General features: G+C 34.7%; 1 protein-coding gene across 5 annotated transcripts in view; it reads left to right on the forward strand.

Annotated features, from left to right (window-relative positions):
• The window catches only part of PCDH7 (protocadherin 7), a 396,226-nt gene that overhangs the window by 56,463 nt on the left and 318,036 nt on the right, over window positions 1-21,727 (forward strand). The window contains exon 2 of one of the 5 annotated variants that reach the window (XM_087434166.1): window positions 6,012-7,826. The exons of the other annotated variants lie outside the window; for them this stretch is intronic. Coding sequence (XP_087290292.1) covers window positions 6,012-6,089 — 78 coding nt within the window. The 3' untranslated portion in view covers window positions 6,090-7,826. Of the gene's footprint in view, window positions 1-6,011; window positions 7,827-21,727 lie in introns of those variants that run through there. 5 annotated transcript variants of the gene reach the window in all.

Below are 21,727 nucleotides of genomic sequence, written 5' to 3' on the forward strand. Positions count from 1 at the left end.
CCATGCTAATCCTCCTCTTTTTGCTAGGGAAGACCGGCTCTGAGCTAATATCTATTGCCAATCCTCCTCCTTTTTTTCCCCAAAGCCCCAGTGGATAGTTGTATGTCATAGTTGCACATCCTTCTAGTTGCTGTATGTGGGACGCGGCCTCAGCACGGCTGGAGAAGCGGTGCATCGGTGCGCGCCCAGGGTCTGAACCCAGGCTGCCAGTAGTGGAGCGCGAGCACTTAACCACTAAGCCAGATGGGCCAGCCCCCATCTGTTATTAACCAAGGGAACACATAATCACCGTGCCAATTCTTATACTTTTAACATATCTTTCAAGCATGAAACTGTTGGTTGGATTTTATAATTTTGTCCTATCTCACATTTACTTTTTCAAGACCCAATTAATTCCTTGGACATTTGCTTCATTTCCTTGTTAGTGGATCAAACTCAGTGAGTTTATCCATCACCTAGAAACACTTTGACTGCTTTCCACTCCCCTCTGTGGGTGTTTAATGCTCCCCAAGTAGCTCTCAATTTTTCAGGCGCAGTATTGCAATTTCAGTGGCATTTAAGAACAGCTGAGTTTGCTGTTCACTTCATCTTCTCATTAACATCTAGTCCCTGTTTCTCTCAGGCAACTTATTGCTTTGGCACGTGAATACTAGCCAGTACTGCTTTTGTTTCCAAAGGTGGCCCATAGTGTGGTCTGAAGAGGATAATGATGATAGTTTAAGTTTGCATCATTTTACATTTTTATTATAAGCTTTAAGAATGGAAATGCATGAATGCTGAACTTTGGCCAAATGTAATTAGAACTGCAGAGTTGGGATCTATTCTAATGTTTTTGCTGGTATAGTGCAGAGCAGTCTGTTTAGGTTGATCTTTATCCCTCCCGGATTTAGAAAGAGTGTTTCTTTAAAATATTTATTTAAAAGAAAAACAAGAAAAAATAAAATTATGAATTAAGTCATACAAGATTTAACATTTAAGAATAGGCTGTTCTAGAGCAGGAATCCTCAAATACTTAATTACCTTAGTTTTAACAAACATTTGTTTTAATTGCATACTCTGGCTTTTGACAGTTAATTTGTCTACGTATTTCTAATTTAGGAAATTCAGGACAGTTTTGTTGATTTTTTTTTTAATTATTACATTGGTTCATTTTATATATAGACTTGAGCTAAGTAGAGAAAGTAGAGAAAACAGCTCATGATGGAATTGAGTGGAATTAAGGAAATCTCTGGTTTAGGCAGGGAAATCTGCTCACTGCCTCCTGGCCTCACCTCATATCTTCTTCACAACTTTGCCTATTCTTGGAATGCAGTTTTCTCTCTTTTCCATAGATCTCAAGCTTACCTGTCTTCTAAGACCCAGCTTAGGTTCAATTAGTCAATGAGCCCTCTTCCTACTACCCTCACCACAGTCTTTTCTGGCTCTTTGGAGCTTTCATAGTTTTACTTACTTGGCTCTTATCTTTTCCTCCCCAAGGTTAGTAATCTGTTTATATGTATATATTTGTATATCTTTTCAAAAGATAAATAAAATTTTCCCCAGAACCAGAACTGTGCCAGATGTTGCTTTGTGCTTCCTTCCATTGCTCCTGCAATGCCTCTCACATGATTCGACTCTATAACCTTTTGCCTTCTTTCCAGCTCTGAGATCCCATGATTCTAACAGTCAGTCGATCAATAAATATTGATTGCTCGGCCGTCCAGCCTAAGGCATTCTTTTGTTAGGGCACAAATCATTCATATTCTGACGTCAGGACAAAGCACCTATGATGAGGAATTGGCATGATATTATCTCTCTTTTTTCTTCTGTGGCCAGTTGTTCAGTGGTTGACTCACAATCTAAAAGGCTTCTTTTCTTAGAGTGTAGTTTGAACAGTGCTAATGAATGGTCTGTGTGTGTGTGCGTACATTCTCACACGTCAGTGGGTGTAGACATCTCTTTCTTTGATTGGATAGAATTTGTCTTTTTTTTTTTTTTTTGACAATGTAGACAACTTTCAGGTACATTGATGCTGCTTCTTATGTATTCATCAATTTAAGTAATTATGATAGAATTCTGAGTATGACAAATACCTAGGCTTCTAGAACTGAGCTTCTTACCACCCTCGTTTATAATAGTTTAGGAAAATTGCTTAAGGTTGCTTATTATTCCTTAATGGCAAAAATGGAGACATTGGCAGTTATAACTCAGCTGTTTATTTTTTAAAAGATTCAAAATCAGATTAAAAACATAATTATGAGAAAACAGAATGTAGAGTAAAAAATGTTTGATTAGGAGCCAAAAGTCTTGGTTTGGGGCCCTGAATCTATCACTTATTTGTATGAATTTATGTAAGAAGATTAAGTTCTCTGAGCTAAAATTCTCTTATATGTAAAATGATCAAAGTTATAATTTTTACTTCGCAAGGACTTTGTGAGGTTAAATTAGATAGTTAAGTGCAATCCTGTAATAAACATCTATACAGTTGTTATAGTAAGTAATAATTATTATAATTTATGGTTTTTGGTACCTCATTTCTATAAATCAGAAGGAAGTAAAAGACCAAAATACCATCCAGAGCTGTCCTCCTTATGGTTTTCCACTTACCAACTCCCATGTTTACCTTATATCCCATTTTCTATTTCAAATGATTTTCCAGTATTAAAAAAAAAAAAACAGCAGATAAACTTTCAGTGTTCATAAGTGCCTCTGCCCTGGTTCAACTCCTATTATGCATTTATGCTCTAAAATATGCATATCAATTCCTGTTCCTCGATTGCAGAAACTACCATCAATTTAGTTTTCTATGTTGTAGAATAGACTCTGCTTTTTGTATGATACCTTTTACTTGTCCCTAGATTTGAATATCAGTCAAGGAAAAAATAATGAATATTCGTAGAATCCTTTTACATATTGCCAATTATATGCAAACACATTCAACAGATACTTGTACTTAACCAATTACATAGGTGTGTGATTTAGTTTTGAAGCATACCTAATAAAAATAAGTAGAAAATAGATATATATTCCTTTCAAAATATACATATTTCCTTGTTTATGGTTTTGAAGTTTTTTCACAATCATTAAGAGCATGTCTATTCCTATGTGTAAGTGTTCAGTATATTCTTGCACCAAAAACTGAATCCTGTTCCTATTCTCTGCATAATTCCATTTCCTTCTCTTAGCTAGTCACCAATTGCTGTCCAGGGAAGTCTGGAAAAGAACATAGCTTTAATAAGTTAACTTTTTACTGATAATTTCTTTTAATTAAATTCCCGGCTTATTTGAGTCTCTTTGGTTAGGAAATGGAAACTGAGTGAGATATAGAAATGGCCTGGTAGAAAGTGCTCCAGGAATGACTTGATTTCATCTCATTGTGTGTGTGTGTGTGTGTGTGTGTGTGTGTGTGTGTGTGTGTGTGACTTGTTGCCTGGGTGATAGAACAAATTGAGGAGAAAGGTTGAAAGGTGAAGACAAAGGCTGTGTCTATACAACTTCAACTGAATTGGACCTGACTGAAAGATTGGTTTGGTCTGATTTACTAGAGCCTATCTCCTCAGTGGTAGTGATCTGAAAATTGCCTCCAGGGCCATTTTAATTAGCTGATTCAAATCAAAAAACACATCCTGGTAGCATCCATTTCTACTCTGACCCTCACCAATGACAGTTTTCAGAATGGTGATTCCTGAGTAGTTCTCCATAGATTTAATAAGTGATTTGAGGTATGCACTTTTGTTTTCAAACATTAATCTTTAATGGTGAGGAAAGAATCCATTTTTCTTGGCTTTAGTGACAGGTGAATATTAGTGCACAGAGGCATTTGTTCAGTGCATCAAAGCTTAAAACCACAAAAACATGAAACATGCACTTACCTAGTTAATTTATGAAATGAGAAAATTAATTCTATTCCTCAATAACATTTTACCAAGAGGATTTCATATGCTGTGTGGCAGTATGGTGACTGTATTACTTAAGTGCATTCTATTTCTTGGGTATGCTTGTAAGGTAAAAGTAGGTCAGGTCATGACAATAAAAAATGAAACATTTTGACGCCTCTGATTTCCTATGTTTTTAAAATCGTTTTACTTGTTTATTCATTTATTAAAAACCACGCAGAAAATTTTACATACTATCTTTCCTTTAAGGAAAGAAGAGAATGACTATTATATGAGAAAGATTAAAAAGAGAAGGTTAATGAAATTTTAGATGGACAGACTAAATTTAAGAAAGAATTGGAGAGGGAAAAAAATGGGAAAAATAACATGCTAGTAAAATAAATAACATTTACTCCAGTTTGCAAAAGGTCTATTCCATAATCTATCGTATGACAAATAATAGAAAGTTAAAATAACCATATGATTTCAAAATATTAAAATTAGATAAAACGAATAGTATGATGTGACAAGTAATATGATTTCCTTAATTAGCTATTCCCCAATAAGCATTCATTCAGTAAAGCAATTTTCATTGAGAGCCAACTATGTGCCAACACTGAGAAGGAAGTGATAAACAGAGTGGACATGATGTTTGCCCTCATGGAGCAAATGGTAGCCTTGTATAGGATGTGAGAATTAAATGAATAACTTGACAAAAACAGTTAAATATTTGATAAGTACTATGGCAACATAATACATATGGCAACATATATGGCATAACATACATACATATATAGTAAGAGTACATCACAGGAAGACCTAATGTAGTTTTGGCGTGCATTATGGCTACATCGTTGTAGTTGGTTTGGGAATAAAAAACAATATCTGAAGCTTTCAAATATTTAGCTTTCATTAGTGCATAAGCAGTTTTGAAGTGAAATGTGCAGTGAAATGGTTTGTGTAAAATAAGATAAACTATGTTCATCTTAAACTTACAATTTAAATCATGAAAATTCACGTATCATACATGCGTTGGTAAATGTGTGTGCTGCTAGTGTAATTAGCCAGAACATCCCAAGTTATGTTAACTTTTAGAACTGCTAGAGAAAGAAAAAATATTCTTTTTATTTCTAGGAAAGGATAAAAATTAATTTAAAATTAAGACATTTTAAAGCTGCTTAAATTTATACAGCTTATATTGTTAATCTGCAGTCAGACCAATTTTTAAACATTTTCTGCTCTTGAATATAAGCAATTCTAACATTAGACATTACTTTTTTGGTTTTTTTCTACATCATTTACTTTCAAAAATGAATTGTCAACTAGTCAGTGAAAGAAATTATTTACTTTTTTTCTAAGTTTGATTATCATGTGCTGATGCATTGTTGCATCGGAAATTGGTCAGGCTCAAGTTCAGAGAAATAAGTATTTAACATTATTTAAAACTGACATTAGCACTAAAACACTTGGAAGGAGTATTATCATCACTTTTATTTGTGCAAACTAGATACAAAGTTGGAAAACATTGTCCTTTTACGGTCATGACTTTGAAGGAGAGAGTAATTCATCCTTGACCGGAGATCAACAGGCCATTTGTTGATAGCATGTAAATTGCTCAGATTTCTATAAAGAGACAGTGAGCTATCTAATGATTGCATATGGAGACTAGAGAGCTACTTTGAAAGGTGTGAACATTCAGATCAAGCTCACATACCTAAGATTTTAGGGACGTGTGAGTTGTAAGAGCAGTGACAACAACATTACCATTTCATTCTTATTTGTATTTGTAGTATAAACAAAGCCAACAACCCTCTCCTCCCCCTCACTCCTCTCCTGGTGACGTTTCATAGTCTTTAAAAGCTTGAAGCCTGAAACACAATTAATTCAATGTTTCTTTTAACATGCAAATATCTCTTGTTGGAGATAGCATCCACGAGACTAGTCAGCAGTATTGATTTAGATGACCCTGGGTTGTTAATTGTAGGAAGAACTGTTATGTCTCTATGACTTCTGAAAGAGGTTATGGCCACTGCAAATATATCTTAAAGAAGGAAAGAATACTATCAGCCAAGATGTACATCCAAGCTTTGGAACTAGGCTAGCAAAACCCTACTCACATCCCTGTAAAGCAGACATATATTTTTGTATTTTTTGTAGGTGGATACAGTGCAGACCACGAACCCCCCTGGCCACATTGAGGAATCGTGTAAAATGAATGTATGTGCTCGTAAGTGAAATACACGTAATGTTCCAACTCAATGTTGGATCCTAATAGACCTGGATTTGTCTTGTGTAAAAAGAAATCGATTCCCAAGGGGCAGGACCACTAGCTGATTAAAACGAAGCTCTGATTTTGCAGAAAACAAAAATGGCTTTGAAATAAAATCTCTGCAAAAAGGATTCAAAGTAGACTTTACGAATAACTGAAAAAAAAATCAAGCTCTCAATGTGGAATAAAGGAGGGATGTGAGAGAGGTTTTGCAATCTTACCAATTATTGTGGAGAATGAGAATCAAATATCGTCATACTCAGGAGTATGAAAAGAAGAACAGGAAATCCCTTCCCTTCGATTTGCACTTGAATGGACTCAAGCAAAGAGAGGAGACTTGTATCCCGTTACTGTTTATAGTTAATAACGTGGAGATTAGTATAGATGTGATTTCATTTGCCTTGCTTGAATTAATTGGATGCATTATGTAGAAATCACCTGAGCCTGTGCTAGATCAACAAAGAAGATGGAAATGTATACCTCAGGACTGAATTCTGAGAAAATTAGACTGTTCAATGCTATTTAATAAGACTCTAAGAAGAAATACTACTGCCAATCAGGGAAAGTGAGAAACTAGTGGACATCAAAGAAAAAGAAATTTAGGTCATTCTGATACTTGTCAAAACATAATTTATTATGATGTAAAAGCAGAAGATCACAATACAACTCACAGACATTTTACACAATTTTTGATTGAATTTACGGTAAACCATGTAAGTGTTCAAGGAATGTATGGCCATTATATCAATAGGAAACTGGCCTTTTAAATTTGTGGTCCTATGCATTTATGTATGCAGAGGAGGGCTTTTGTATTTTATTGGAGATGAATTGCATGCAGGAAGTACCTCTTTGCATTACAGTTACTTGCTCAACTGAAGATACTGTATAAAGTCTGATTTTTATATGAGTGTGAGTGTATGTGTATGCATTTGTGCGTGCGTGTATATAACTAGAAGGAGATAAAGTTTAATGATTGACATTTGCACTTTGGTTTGTTACCTAGAATGTAAAGAGGTAGAGTAAATTGTCTTGGGCCATTTCATATGTGTTATGATCATTATTAAGATCATTTTTCACAAAGGAAACATTTCTAAAATGGAATGACTACTGCAAAGGCTCGCCAATTAAATATAATATTTAATGCAGCTGAGCCATTTAAATTAAGATGGTACCAATGTCTGAAAATAATGAGAGTAGGCTCCTGTGAAATCAGTTTGAAGACCGTTGGAAAGTCATATTATCCTCCTTCAGGCTACATTACTCAGTGACAGAGGATGAGAATCATGGATGCTCTTATAGAAGAGACTCGGGAAATATTTGTGTTCTAATTATAACATTTTATCTACCAGTAAGTTCCATGTGTTTTTTTTTCCTACTTTTCTTCAACCTAAATTATATAACAAGTATCATATATTAACATAGATAAGAGAGTGAATATTTAAAACAGATCGACATATTTTTTGTAGTCACCATGTGCCATAATAATTTTGAAAATATTGTTCTCTGGTATTTGTATTCATTTCTCTTTATCTTGCTGATTAACTTTATAATTGAATTTTTACCTCTTCTTTCTATGTGACAATCAACTGAAGTTGGTACCCTATCTATACTATTACAGGGATTTTTTTGTCTTTACTTATGCTATTATAATAAATTATGTCTACAAACTGTATAATTCTATTGTATTGAATATTTTTCTGTGACCAAAATAATAAAAAAATAATGGCTTTATAACATGCCTATATTTTCTATTTTAATAGTCTCTTAAAATATAATGGGACTTAAAATATGTTCATGTGGCTGGTTTCTAAAATACATTCCCCACCTTTCCAATTTGAAAATGAAGAGCTTAACCGCTTAAGATAAAGAGAAAAGGTTTGACAGAGATAATTGCAGGAGTGTAGGGAGAAAAGCACTCTGAACCAAGTCAGGGGGCTTGATGTCAAATTTTGCTCTGCCACTAACAGCATGACCTGCAGGATACATTTTTTGAGTTCTTAGGTGCTTAGGTTTCTCATCCATAACCAACGGGTTTGGAATGCACTATCAATCTTAAGATCATTTAAATTCTTAACTTTTGATGTTAACCTAGTTCTGAGGTTTTGATAACTTAGAAATATTACAATGTGATATGTAATTCTGATCATATTAATAATCAATACTGATCATCAGTATTAAGAGAATCACATGCTGTTTTCCACTCAAATCGACCCAAAGTTCAACATAGGCCTTAAGACCAAGGCAAAATATGAATTTACAGTTGTTGCTGTTCTATCTTTAGTTTGACTAAATGAAAATATGTACTGAGGTATAAATAATCATGTCTGGAATCAATAGGACCCTCTTAAGTTAATCGAACCAACCTGTACCCGGTTACAAAATCACTCAATTTGTAACAGAGGAAAACTTTTTGTTCTGCGCTGAGCTGAATGCATCCCTGGCAGAATATTAAAGTGCTAGAAGCAGTTTTGTTTGCTCTTTACAGAAGATTGATCAGCACATGAAGGCCTCTGTGACTTCAAAGGCATTTCTGGACTTGGATCAGCCTTGTTGGGTTCACAGGAGAAGGAAACACTACCCCTGATGTGTATCGCTGTAGGCTCTTCCATCTAATAGTAATTCTCTGCTTAGGAGAAGCAACAGGCAGAGAAGTCTTGCAATTGTTGTCATTTCATGATTACTGTTTAGTAGCAAAGTGCCTCACACAGAAAAACAGTGCTTTTATTTTAGTCTCCTGCTACCATTCCAACTGGGAAAGGTCAAAGAAACAGTAGAGAGAAAAATGAAAGCATATATATTATGCTGATTTTTTATTTTGCAGCATACCGATTTGCAAAATAGTGTCACTTTCAAAATCACAAATGTGGCATCGATAACCTTGGATCTTTATTTAGAGAAATGGTCACATTGAACTTTTTTCGTTTAGGCGAACTTCTGGCCATTTGTGGAACTGATTTAGATAGCAAAATTTAATTTTGTCAATTTTTTCTTCATTTTACAAGATTAGAAATTTAGATGGGAGAATTGCAGACTTCCACTTACCGAGCCTCTCCCATCCCCCCACTATCTCTGAATAAAACAAACATGTACCCTTGCCTCTTGCCTCTATCCATTTGGAAAAAAAAAAAAAGAAGAGTAGACTTGGCTCAAGGAAAACGGCTATATAGAGCAGTGGAGAAACTGTAAGTGAGAATTGCCAATGGAAAAGTTATGTTCAGAATCCATCATCAGATTGCATTCACATGAGTAAAAATTTCACTAAAATATAAAAAATTTTTTTAATGTTATTGATTAAAATACATGCTTTGGGGTTTTAGTTCTTCTTATTTTTCTGAGTGCTATTCTTCCACTACCATGTTTTGGTAAATATAATTTAGTTGAACTGATTCTAATATTTCTTTGATAACTTTTCTTTTGCTCTCTTTTGTTTTTGGTGAGGAAGATTGGCCCTGAGCTAACATCTGTTGCCAGTCTTCCCCTTTTTGCTGAGAAAGATGGTCCCTTAGCTAACATCTGTGCCAATCTTCCTCTATTTTGTATGTGGGACACCGCCACAGCATGGCTTGATGAGCAGTGTGTAGATCTGTGCCCAGGATCCGAACCCGTGAACCCTGGGCCGCCAAAGCAGAGTGAGCAAACTTAACCACTATGCCACAAGGCCGGCCCCTTTGATAACTTTTTAAAGTTAACTTACTGAGAATCAGCTCCATGCAGATAATATATTAATTGCTCTATTTATCGTTTATATCAATCTCATGAGGCAGATACTATTGTTGTCACGAAACCCATTTTACAGATGAGGAAAATGAGGCCCTGAGAGTTTTGGTAAATTTGCAAAGCTACAGAACCAGCAGCAGGTAGAGCTGGGCTTGAGTCCTACCACACTGGTTACAGAGGTGTGCTCAACATGTGGGCCATAGAGCTTTCATGCAAAACACTGTTATAGATGGGGGTGCAAGTTAGGTTCTGGAACTATTTGGGGGTGTAGAGATGAGTTTTGTGGTTCTTTAAATCACACATCTATTAGCCTGAGTGAAGCAGATTCAGTATGCAGGACTTTGATGTGAAAGGTATTCAGAAGCTCTAGTACACAGAAGTATTGGATAAAGATGGAATCTGTGAAAGAAGGTCTGCTTTAAATACTGTAGACAGGGAAGAAGAGAAATCCTCTCACTTACTTGCTTTGCAGGCTTAAAATATATTATTATAAATATGTACTATTTGCATCAAAAATTTCTTTGAAAATGAAGAGTTTGCTGCTAGAATCTGGGTGGACCGAGAAAAATGACAACTGCGTTCTTTGAACAGGGAGAGATCACATCTAATGGGAATTCCAGCCGTGCTGGCTAATTATTACAATGCCATGTGCTAAATGACACAGTATCATAATGGTTAAGAGTGCACTGTCTGAAATCCAAGCTGCCTGGGTCTGAAATGTGGGTCATACACTTACAAATGGAGTGACCACTAGACAAATTATATCTCTTTGCTTCCATTTCTTCATGTGTAATATGAAATTAAGAACTATATCTACCTCATAAATTAATTGTGACTATTAAATGAGATTTATCCAGGCAGTGTGGGTATGATGTAACAAGAACTCAATAAACACTGGCAATTATTAACTTTCTTATTGTTGTTTTTGTAATTGACATGTTAATAGAGTGTAGTGGTTGCTGACTGAGATGTTCATGAGCCAAAATAAACTCAATATCACTGTAAAAAGTGAAATAAGCAGTACCTCACAGAAAAGATAACACTCAGCCCTCAATATTCTCCATATACTATGGCATGAAACTCAGCAAAATTGTGCAGGTAAGGTTCTCCAGGAAAATTCATCAGTTTCTGGTCTGCTACAATTTAAATCTTGGAGTTCCGTGAGCTGTAATTTTTTCAGGCTTAGACAAGTGAAAGGAAACTGTGAAAGCTGAAATCAAACCTTTGTCACAATTCAATGGTGCAAGTTTCTAAAAGGTCAAAGAACAATTTTTGAAGATCACTTTATCCACATTCATAAGGGATACAACTTTCTCTGTTATTAGTAGCTTAAAAATTGTAAACTTAAGAATGATAAATTATTTGTCAGATTATCATAAAAACTAAGACCAATGCTGATTATGATAAGCAATCCACAAATAAGTAGTTGTTATTCTTTGCAAATATTTAATAAGTATCTATTATATGATGATGAAGGCTTTATTTTCAAAGTCCTTCATTAAGTAGAAAATGTGCTGCATTTATTAGATGATAAGATTTGAATGTATGAAATATAAACAAAATAAATACTTGCTGAATTGAATTGGATAATATTTAACATCTGGAAAGTCAGTGGCTTTCATTTTAAAAGTAGTAATTGGTTACCTAAGCATATTGGAGAGGAAAAAACAAATAAACAATCATTGAAAATGCTCCATTTTGCCTCTTTGAAAGTATTTTTTGGATGAAATATATTGAATAATAATTGTGACTGTGGAAAATGTAGGCCTCAGAAATGACTCTGTATTCTTGACAATGCATAGCATTGCTTGTGAAAACATGAGAAAGTTATATGTTAACTTCATATCACAATTTAGTGACTAAGCATCTGACAAGAAAGCCAACTACAGATTTTTATTAGTTCATACATTTCAATAATTTTTACATTTTTTATGAAAGAGCTAGCTACTCTATATTTTTATGGATGTTAATACCACCATAATAACCTATTTTATGCTGCTTTTTGTGAATTTCTAACAAGGAGTTAAAATTAATGTTATTAAAAATGAATATCTTCCTAGACTATATCCTCAGATGTTAGGGGAAAAATGAACATTTCCTAGTGCTGAGATCAGGTACAGCTCAGCCTGTTTTCTAATTGCTACTGCCCAATTTTGTCAGTGAAAATTCTGTCTCAGTAGCAGCTGAGGGGGACCGGGGTCTCTTATCTTTCTATATCTCTCTGTCTAGCTGTTAAAAGGCGGGTCAGCAAAGATTTTTTCTCCCCTATGTGTCAGGCTCATGAAAGAAGCAGACATTTGCTATATGCATTCCAGAAAGATCAGAAACTGACTGCTTCCTGATAATACATTTCAAGTGGATATAATGTATTCTAACTTTCAGCTGGTTGACTTTTTAAAACTCTTGCATATTTATTAAATATTTAAATCATTTTTTTGAACCCCAAATTGAAACTTGATTGTTAAAGTCATGTAACTGGAAAAAATATGGGTTAGGAAAGACACATAATATTAAGGAACCAATTAATTTATCACATGAGACTTGTAAATAAAAATCCTGTGGTGGCGAGTCACATAAATGCCTTGCGATTTAGATGGACAAGTTTGTGAAAATGTTTATGAGGATGACTTCCAATTTGTCCTTCCTTACAAGAGGTTGTATTCAAATGAATACCAAGAATCTGTAAACACCAGATCTTTCAATAAACCATTTTTAATACTGGGAAGAAATGCAATACATACTTGCACCAGGGCTCCTGAGCAATCATGAGCTCTTGTCATCTGAGATTAACTTTTGGATTAAAGAGCGTGATTAGAGGATTCTAAATTAGTGGTTACCAAGTTGAAATGACACAAAAGTTAAAACAAAGTAATACAGCAATCTATTTCATGCAATATATTTCTTATACCAGTTAATTAGCAGTTTAATTAGCATGATATTTCATGTTGTGACCTAAGCCGTTGTACTCCCAATGGGTCTAATGGACACAATAAAAAAAAAAGAAAAAGGGAAGCCTCAGAACTGTTAATGGTTATGTCACATGCCACCAGAATTAAAAATAATTCTTCATTTTAAAATAAGAGAACATACACTTTTTTTTCTGAATCCAGAACAGATTTTTTTTAAAAAAAGGCATTTTTACGGTATGAAATACTTCCATGAATTAAAAGCGTATCAAATAACTGTACGTGCAATAATGTTAAATGAAGTATGTTTTAAATTCCAAGTGACCACAAATAAATGCCTAAAAGATTCACTTAGATAAAAAGAAGTACCACTCATGATTTTGAGAGAAAATATAAAAGATATTTATTAGGGTGATCATATTTTTGAATATATAATGTGATTCATAGGATCCTCTTAAGGGCCATTGAAATTATTTACAAAGAACTGCATTTTGGAAGGTCACGATGGAACTCTGCCTTTGGACAGGCCTGAGGAAAGGAAAGTATGCGTCTTAGAAATAATTTATCAAGTGCATGACATGAAAGGGGTCCCTCATCCCTTTTTCCCTCCCCAGTGAGAACATATTCAGATTGTGTGTGTGAAATGGAAGTTTCTGCTGAGCCAAAGACAGTCATCTGCCAGCAGATTGGTTCTGCCTTTTCCCAACGGCATCAAGAATGGCCTCAGTAGTTATGAATATTGGGCTATAAAACACACCAAACCTTCTGGAGGTGTTTTTCTCTTCATTTTGCACTGCCGACAATTCAGAACATACAAAGAAATAAAATATTTTAAGGATCTGACTAATATCTCTAGATTTTGTCGAGCTTTCTCTCCCAATCACTGAAATCTGTTGGCTTCCTATTTATAGATATATAATTAAGCAATTTGTTTCCTTTGAATTTGCATTCTACCGAAGGTCCAGAGGGCTCTTTTTTCCCTTTCAAAAATTCTTCTGTAGCCTCTTATAGTAGTTAATGTATGGATGCCATTTGGAACATAACTTTAGTTATTATGTTGCTCACAGATATTTTATTGTACACAGAACTAAGTATTTGTGGAAATTTAAAGTCACTGTTATGTAAAACCTTATAAAGAAAGCCTTTTACATTTTTCCCCCTCCTTGACTCTTTCCTTTGTCTACCTCATGAATTCAAATTGGTCCTTTTTCATTTAGTAAAAATTTTTGGCAAATGGAATAGAAAGTATATAAAAATAATGGATTTTTAATTGGTAGTATATAATCAATTGGTAGTTCTATTTTCCAATAAGGACAAATTTGAATTTGTGATAAAAAATAACTTGGTAAACATTTGTACCAGGACAAACACAAAGATGTGTAATGTCTATACTTTTTTCTTTTTAATTTGGTGGTTTTATATCTTAAGATGATCAGAAAGTTGCAATTTAATTTTTTGTCTGATAATTACCTGATAATGATCTGATCTGAGTGTGATCTTTCAGTTTAAATATGTTTACTAAGTATTTGATTTACTATATTTTGTCATCTCTTGGATTTCCCATGAAAATATATGATTTAAAGGTATACATAATTTATAAATTAAAAGATGAAGTGTTTAGAGCACCAATTATGGACCAGTCTTTGAGACGGGCAAGTTACTTAACCTCTCATGTATATAAATGAAGATAATAATCTCATGGCATTATTAGGAAATATGGATGAATTAATATGCTGTATAAGTTATATGTCATATAATAAGTTAATATAAGTTGATATATACCAATTATAGCAACTGCCTGGCATAAAGTGAGCGATTATAAATAACAGCTATCATTAAAGAAAGGCTCAGAAATGTGACTCAGGTCACACAGCTACTCACTAGTATAGCTAAGATTCCAAAAGTGGTCTGAATACAATACAGAACACTGCCTGCCGTGTAGTAAGTGTCTCTAAGTGCTATCTGCTACTAAATCCAAAGGGCTCACACTAGTCACAAGTTAGGCTGGGATTCGAAGTGCAGATATGTCAACTTTAAATCCTGATTTCCTTAAACCTTTACAGGCATTTAAACTTGATTTTAGAACTATTTATTGGTTTAGACTTCACAACCTTTATAAATAAGCTTGCTGTTGAGCATGTCTTTGAAAAGGTATTTTTAAAAATTACTTAGAAAATGCAAACATGCTTATAAAACATAGGAATATTTATAAATGAGAATATAATAAAAATGATCAATGATCAGTGCATATTTTGAACTGTTTCTATGAGCATCTCTTTGAATTTAGAAACTATTCATTAAAACAAACACTGGGAAATATGCAATGGGTTTATTTATTTATTTTCTAGTAGTTTAGCAGGGTAATTAGGTAAGCTCATAGTGTCGTCTCCACTTTGATTTTCTTTGAATATGTGGAATTATATTAATCAAAGGTGTCAGGCTGTCGTGACTGTGGGAAGCACCTTTTATACAATGACATTGTCTTTTTGGCTATTGCTACGTCATTTGTGTTGCTGTTCAGTTTTGTTTAACTATGAAGAATGTTTTATTTCACTTTTCTTGAAATATTTTGCTGCAGTTTTTCCTATTAGCTTCTTTTAAAAGATACGTTACAGTTGGGTGTTTAGATTGACTACTTTTCACGTAAATGGTGGCAAGGCCTAGCACGGTCCTCCAGGAGTCACCATTACTTACTGTTTAGTTGAATTTGAAATTAATATATCCTGATGACTGTTATTAGAAGTTATTCCACTTTCTGTGCCACCTAGCAATGTCGGATCATTAAAATATGTGTTAAAAAAAGAGCTTTCTCTCTCTATGCGCTGCTGGTAACTGATCAAGACTATGAAATAAAATAGATCATGGTTAGACATGGAGAGCATAGTTGAACTGCTGTTAAAGCCTGTGTACAAATTATATATAGTGGATTCAGATATGACATTGAGGGTTAAAAAATTCCATACATTGCTGCCCAAAAATCTTGCAAGGACGGAACAACTTGCTGCTTCTTAGGCCGTGCTCAGGAACATCTAGTGTCTGTTCATTTCTAATAAGAATGCATTTCACATGCCTTAATTTAGAATCATATTCCTCTGACTCTAATCTCCCTCTCCCATCTTTGCTTTCCATTCTTCCTTTTCATGAACTCTCTGCTCCAGCTAAGCCTGGTAACTTTCAAGTGACTTTTTCGGCTTCATACTTTCCTGCCAGTTTATCTTAACCCATACTGTCATCTCCTCCAGCAATCCTGTCTTTCTAATTTTACATGAGTGAATCCTACCTACCTCAATTCTTCTTTTATTAAGCTTCTCCTGATTTTCAAGTTGTTAGTGCTAATTTTAAGTTACTCTGTCTGCATGATTTTATGGTACCTGGAGCTTCCTACATTTAATGATGGAACATTTTCTGCATGTAAGTGTATATGTGTATTATTTCTTATTACACCATAATCTCTTCACTGGGAAGGTCCAAGTCTGATTCCTGTTTACCATAACCCCCTAGTTCTTAGCAAAGCACCTTGTTTATAGTAGAGTAGTAGATACTCACTAAACAATGACTGAATTAATTTAATGCTATAAATGGGGATTTTATGTGATTCTAGGACATTCAATGAAATGCATAAATATTAGTCATTGAATAAATATTTATTGAGTTCCTACAATAGATAAGGTGCTGGGGATATTGCATTCCTATAAAATGTTAAATTCTAGGTAACACAATTGAGGGGATATGTACATATTTGCATATACATTTATAAAGCACGTGAGCTCTGTTAGAGCTTGCATTCTTCTGTGTTACTCAGGATCTACTCTATTCCAGGAACTCTATTGTTACCAAGATAAATATATGATATCCAGGTGTGATAACTACACGGTGCCAAGAGTAAGGGGTCTGGTGGAGGACAAGTGGGTGCCAAGGCAGGATGGTATAAAAGGAGGCTGGAAAAATGATCAAAATGTGTAAGGCATTAGATTTCATGCTAAGGAGATTCAACTTGGTCTGGGGAGAAATGGGAATCAAACAGCAGAGATCTTTAAAGACAGAGGAATGGAGGCCCTGATTTGCTAGGGGAGTAACTTTCATAGCAGTGTGAAGGAAGCACCAGAGAGGGAAGAAACAAACAACCCTAAAGGGATTTGTGTTGAGCTTTAACTGAGACATATTTCTCTTAGACTTGGAATCCTGTGGCCACACTTCATGTGGGATAAGAAGTGGAAACAACCACATTTGGTCATTTCTTGGCACCAATTCAGTGCTCTGCACTGGAGACATACTTCCTTGGTAGAGGAATTCGTATATTTAATAACAAAAGAAATACATTGTAATGCATGGTTTCTAAAATGCATAGATGTGGAACCATTCTTTGAACACAGAGTTCAGTTAAACTGTTTACATGTGATGATATGGCAGATCTGTGTGTTGTTTGGGGATAGATACAAAGCATGATTTTAATGTAAAATTCCTTACCTCTAATACTGACCATCAAAAGAGACTTTCTTTGACGTTAAGTTATGCTCTCAAATGAGGACATGCCTAGGAGGCTGTCTTGAGGCTGAAGGCTAAAGAATCATCACTCATCAAATCCATGGCATCCTATTTCTACCTCTGTCATCGTCTGACTTAACTGCTCAAGCTATAAGCTGAATTTTATTTCACACTTTATCCACAAGTATTTTTATTTGATTTTTATGTTGCAGCATATTACTAAATTATTTTCAATGATTTCTGTTTGCTTTTTGTGCTTCATGGTTTTACGAAAAAAAGATTTAGCCCGTAAATAGTATGGATTTGATTTTCGTTGCCCTGTAGTTTATGAGACTAACTATTTCTTTTGAAAAAATAAAATAATTCATAGGATTTCATTTGTAGTAAGACAGTTCTGGTAGTTCTGTAACAGAGAAATTTTAAGGATCATCAATATTGAAGGCACAGCCTGTGGAGTTACTTTTTTTTTTTCCTTCTCTTTTTTCACCTTTAATTCCAATTAAAAGATATTCCATCAGACTAGATGCTTTCTGCCTGGATGTTTTCTGTCTCATCTTTGACTTGCAACCAAGGAAATTCAACTTCAATCTGTTAGAGCTGAAAGGGCCCATAGCATGCCAGGGGTATCTAGTGTTTTAAGAATTTAGAACCCCTGGTCTATGAATAATGATTAATGTGTGGTATTTATATTGTTAAATTTTCCAAGAAAGATGTCCTGTAACGTTATTCTGTCTTGCTAAAGCTGTTCTTAATATTCCATATAATGCAGAGGTTGCACATACCATGTCTATGCAAAGTATTTAACTCAACGGTTCTGTAGATAAATATCCACATTCATAACACACAGTTTTCACAGTGCATGTTTTATGCTTTATCATAAATTTTATGCAAACTCTTGTATAAATCATATTCCATATAGTTTATCATATAATTTTTAAAATATTTGTATTTTTGTTTGAAATTTTTATTGTTTTTGATAGGTTTTGGGAGGGTACCATCATGCTTTTAATGTAGCTGTTACCCATGATGTGACAATTCAAATTTTGTTTTTCTAATTGAAAGAGTAAAGTGTTTTCTTTTAAAAATTCACTTAGAAATAAAAATTTTCTTACTAATATTATTATGAAAAGGTATAACCTCTGATATATCGTGTTGTTGGAATACCTTACCACGGGATATAATTTAGGGGTTTCTCAATGCTTGATTTGCCAATTCTGAATATATCTTCTATTGATATTGTAAGTAAAGTATATCAGAAATGCTAATGTCAGTGTTGAGTCTTGTACTAACTGGCTGAAGCGTTAATCAATGGAGCATAAAGTATAAAAATTATTATTATTTCGGATGCACACACACATATACCTAAATATGTATATTTAGATATATAATATATAGTTTGAAATACATGTTTTTCTTCACACGTATATGTTTCATACATGTTTTTCAAAATGTATTTTTTCATTCTGAAGATCACAAGACAGCTACAATTACTCAACAATAATTATTGAATACCTGATTTTACCCAGACACTGTGATTGAGGCTGGGAATATAAATATGGGAAAGATACTCTCTCTGCTTTCAAGGAATTTGTTACCAAGAGAATCAGATGTGTTATAAGAGCTATAAGATGACAGAGACAGAGTGGGAAAGTAAAGATATTTGGAAAAGGTTTGATGATACAAGAAGCTTTTGAATTGAACTTTGTAATAAATTAGGTTTACTCAAACTAAGGAGGGAAGAAAGAGGCATTGCAACTGGACAAGAAATCATAAGTAAAGTCATGAAGACTTCAAAGTTCATCATTTATTTGGTAAAAAGCACATAATCTAGTGTAGTTAGAGTTTAGGTACATCTGGATGAATGACTAGATATGAACTGGAAAGAGGAGGAAACAGTATGAGATGTGCCTTGAATTTTATGCCTAGGGGTTTGGGTTTATCCTGTAAACATTTGGAAGACATTGAAAGTTTTCAAGCAAGAGTATAACACAATATGTGTTTTAGAAAGATGGTTCTGTTGGTAGAGTGGAGGGCAGTTTATAGTAAAAGTCCTGGAGAAAGGGATACTTTCTAGTATCTAGTACAGTCCGATAAAGTCTGATCATGTGATTCTGATGCCATGCCCTTGAAGACAGATCAAGAGACATATGGACAGAAGGATGTAAAATATTTGGTAGATGATTGGAGGTTGAGGAAGAGAGGAGAGAGAAAAGAGGAATGGAATGGAAAAGAAGTTTGTTTCAGAGTTTAGTTTTGAACATTTCAGTAAGAAAGTGGAATTTGAAATGTAGGAGATTAAGATTGGTAAAGGAAAGAATTGAACAGTTCATCTACATTTAGTGATAGATGACTCCATGCAAGTTTATGAGATCCCCAGGGAAGATAGAGAGAGAGTGAAAACAGGACAAGGGAGGATAACATAAAAGAAAACCAAAGAAGTGAATGTAGTCAGGAGAAAATTGTATGACAAAAAGCAAAGAAGGAAAGTGTTTTGGTAAGAATGGAGTAGACATACTAATAATAACAATATCAAAAGCAATAATAACAGCCAAAATTGATTTAACTCTTAGTAGGCTCTGGACTTTGCACTAAAAATATTACACAGATTAGCTAATTTAATCCTAATAATAAACTTTGTTTTCAAGCAATAGAAACCAAGTTTATAATTTAATATTTTAAACCAAAGATAGCTTTAGGAACCATGAGGTGGAACTCACAGGTACTAGTGGAGTATGAAGGAAAGTGCTCAGAAAAGAGAAAGGTTTCTTCCAGCTCCAAAAGGTAGAAGTAAATTAAGAGGTTAGTAGGAATTGGTAAACTATCTTTTTCAAACACTATGGCTAGAATGACTTAAATCCAATTATGTTAAATTATTTCATTGCTGTGCTTGTTATTTAGACTCCAGAGAGAGAATGCTGAAATGTCCTGTTTAGTCCAGTCTTCCCAGGCTAAATTCAGTGAGTGAAAAGTAATTTGCTCAAAGGAAACTGAAGTGTGACCCATGCATCCCCAATGCAAATGTGAGGGAGCCAAATCTTGGGGAAGTTAAATAACTTGCCCAAATTTAAGCAGTTAGTAAGTGAATGACTTCATATTAAAGCCAAATTCCCAGCATTCAGATCAAGAAAATTGAAGAGTGAGAGAAGACTCTTTTGTGTAGCATTTCTAATAGTTTCATCAGCATGGTGGCCGGGTAAGAAGATTCCATCAGGTTTTATGGAGCCAGTTTTAAGTAAGCAGAGCCGTTGAGTGCAAAGTACTTTGCCAAGAATTTTTGCAGGAAAGAAAGGGAAACAGCAATTTGATGGTGGAAGAGGGGAGGAAAAGATCTTTTTTACAAAATAGGGAAATTCAGGTAAGTTTGTAGGTTAAAAGAAAGTTAGAGGTTGAACAGAAAAGAGAAAGCATTTTGATGAAACAAGATCTTGGCAGAGGCAGGAAGGAGTGGAATCAAAGGATCAGATGGACAAAAGAATAAGGATTCTTCTTCTGAGATGCAAAATGAAGTACTGATGAGTAAAGATACAGATACATTTGGAGATGTAGAGGAGGGAAGCGGAGGGGGTTCAGCCCTGATAGCCTCAATGTTCTCAGCAGTAGGAGGTGAGATCATGTGTTGAGGCTGAGGGGAGTTAGGGTGAGAGTGGGGATCTGAGGAGGGTGTGGTGGGAACAGCTGCTGTGTGGAATGGGAAGACCAGCCAAGTAGGAATGAGTAATAGGGCTGCTAAGCAGCTCTGAGAGTTCAGCTGACATCGGAAATCATAAATTTGTAGCAGAGTCAATCAATGTAGTTATTTAATTTTCTCACTAACTCTTGGCAGCCCAGGAGGAGGAGGAGAGCAAACAGATGGTGGGATTGATTTGGTAATGGGATTGGCAAGGCAGCTGTGAGAGAAAGTCAAAGAATGGAAGAATTCATTGCACCCGTGAAAGTGTGTTGAAAATGGTTATCAAGGAGATCAAAACTAGGGAGGAATGGCAGTCAAGCCAGGAAGGATTGGAGACTGCTAGAAAATGGAAGGGCAAAGCAGTGGAGGTTGTCAGCCTTTGAAACCTTGGAAGAGTTTTTGGGCATGAGTGAGGGGGTTAGGGGATTAGAGAGGAGAATTTCACAGTTCTGGGTATTACTGTAGAGAGTTTTTTGTTTAGAAACAATCCGTTTCGTATCTAGGGGTGTGGATTGCCAAAGCTGAGTGGAAGTGATTATCACTGGAATATAGGGGCAAAAGAATGTTGAAGCTAAATAGATGAATGAGTCATTGAAGTCACCTAGAACAGAGACAAGTGATACAAGAAAAAAAAAGAAAACAAGCCAGTTGCCAAATTATTCAAGTGAATTGATGAAGTACTTGTGGATAAGATTTAGAAGAGGATTAGATAGTTTGATTGCTTGGGCTTTGTAGATATAGAACTTATTGAACTAAGATAGTAGAGCAATGTCCCAGAAGTGGAAGGAGAAGTCCAAGAAAATGTCCCTCTTCCCCTTTGCCCTGA

Source organism: Ceratotherium simum, chromosome 8, assembly GCF_057802395.1.
Source record: "Ceratotherium simum simum isolate JZ-2026a chromosome 8, ASM5780239v1, whole genome shotgun sequence".
Taxonomy (NCBI): Eukaryota; Metazoa; Chordata; class Mammalia; order Perissodactyla; family Rhinocerotidae; genus Ceratotherium; species Ceratotherium simum.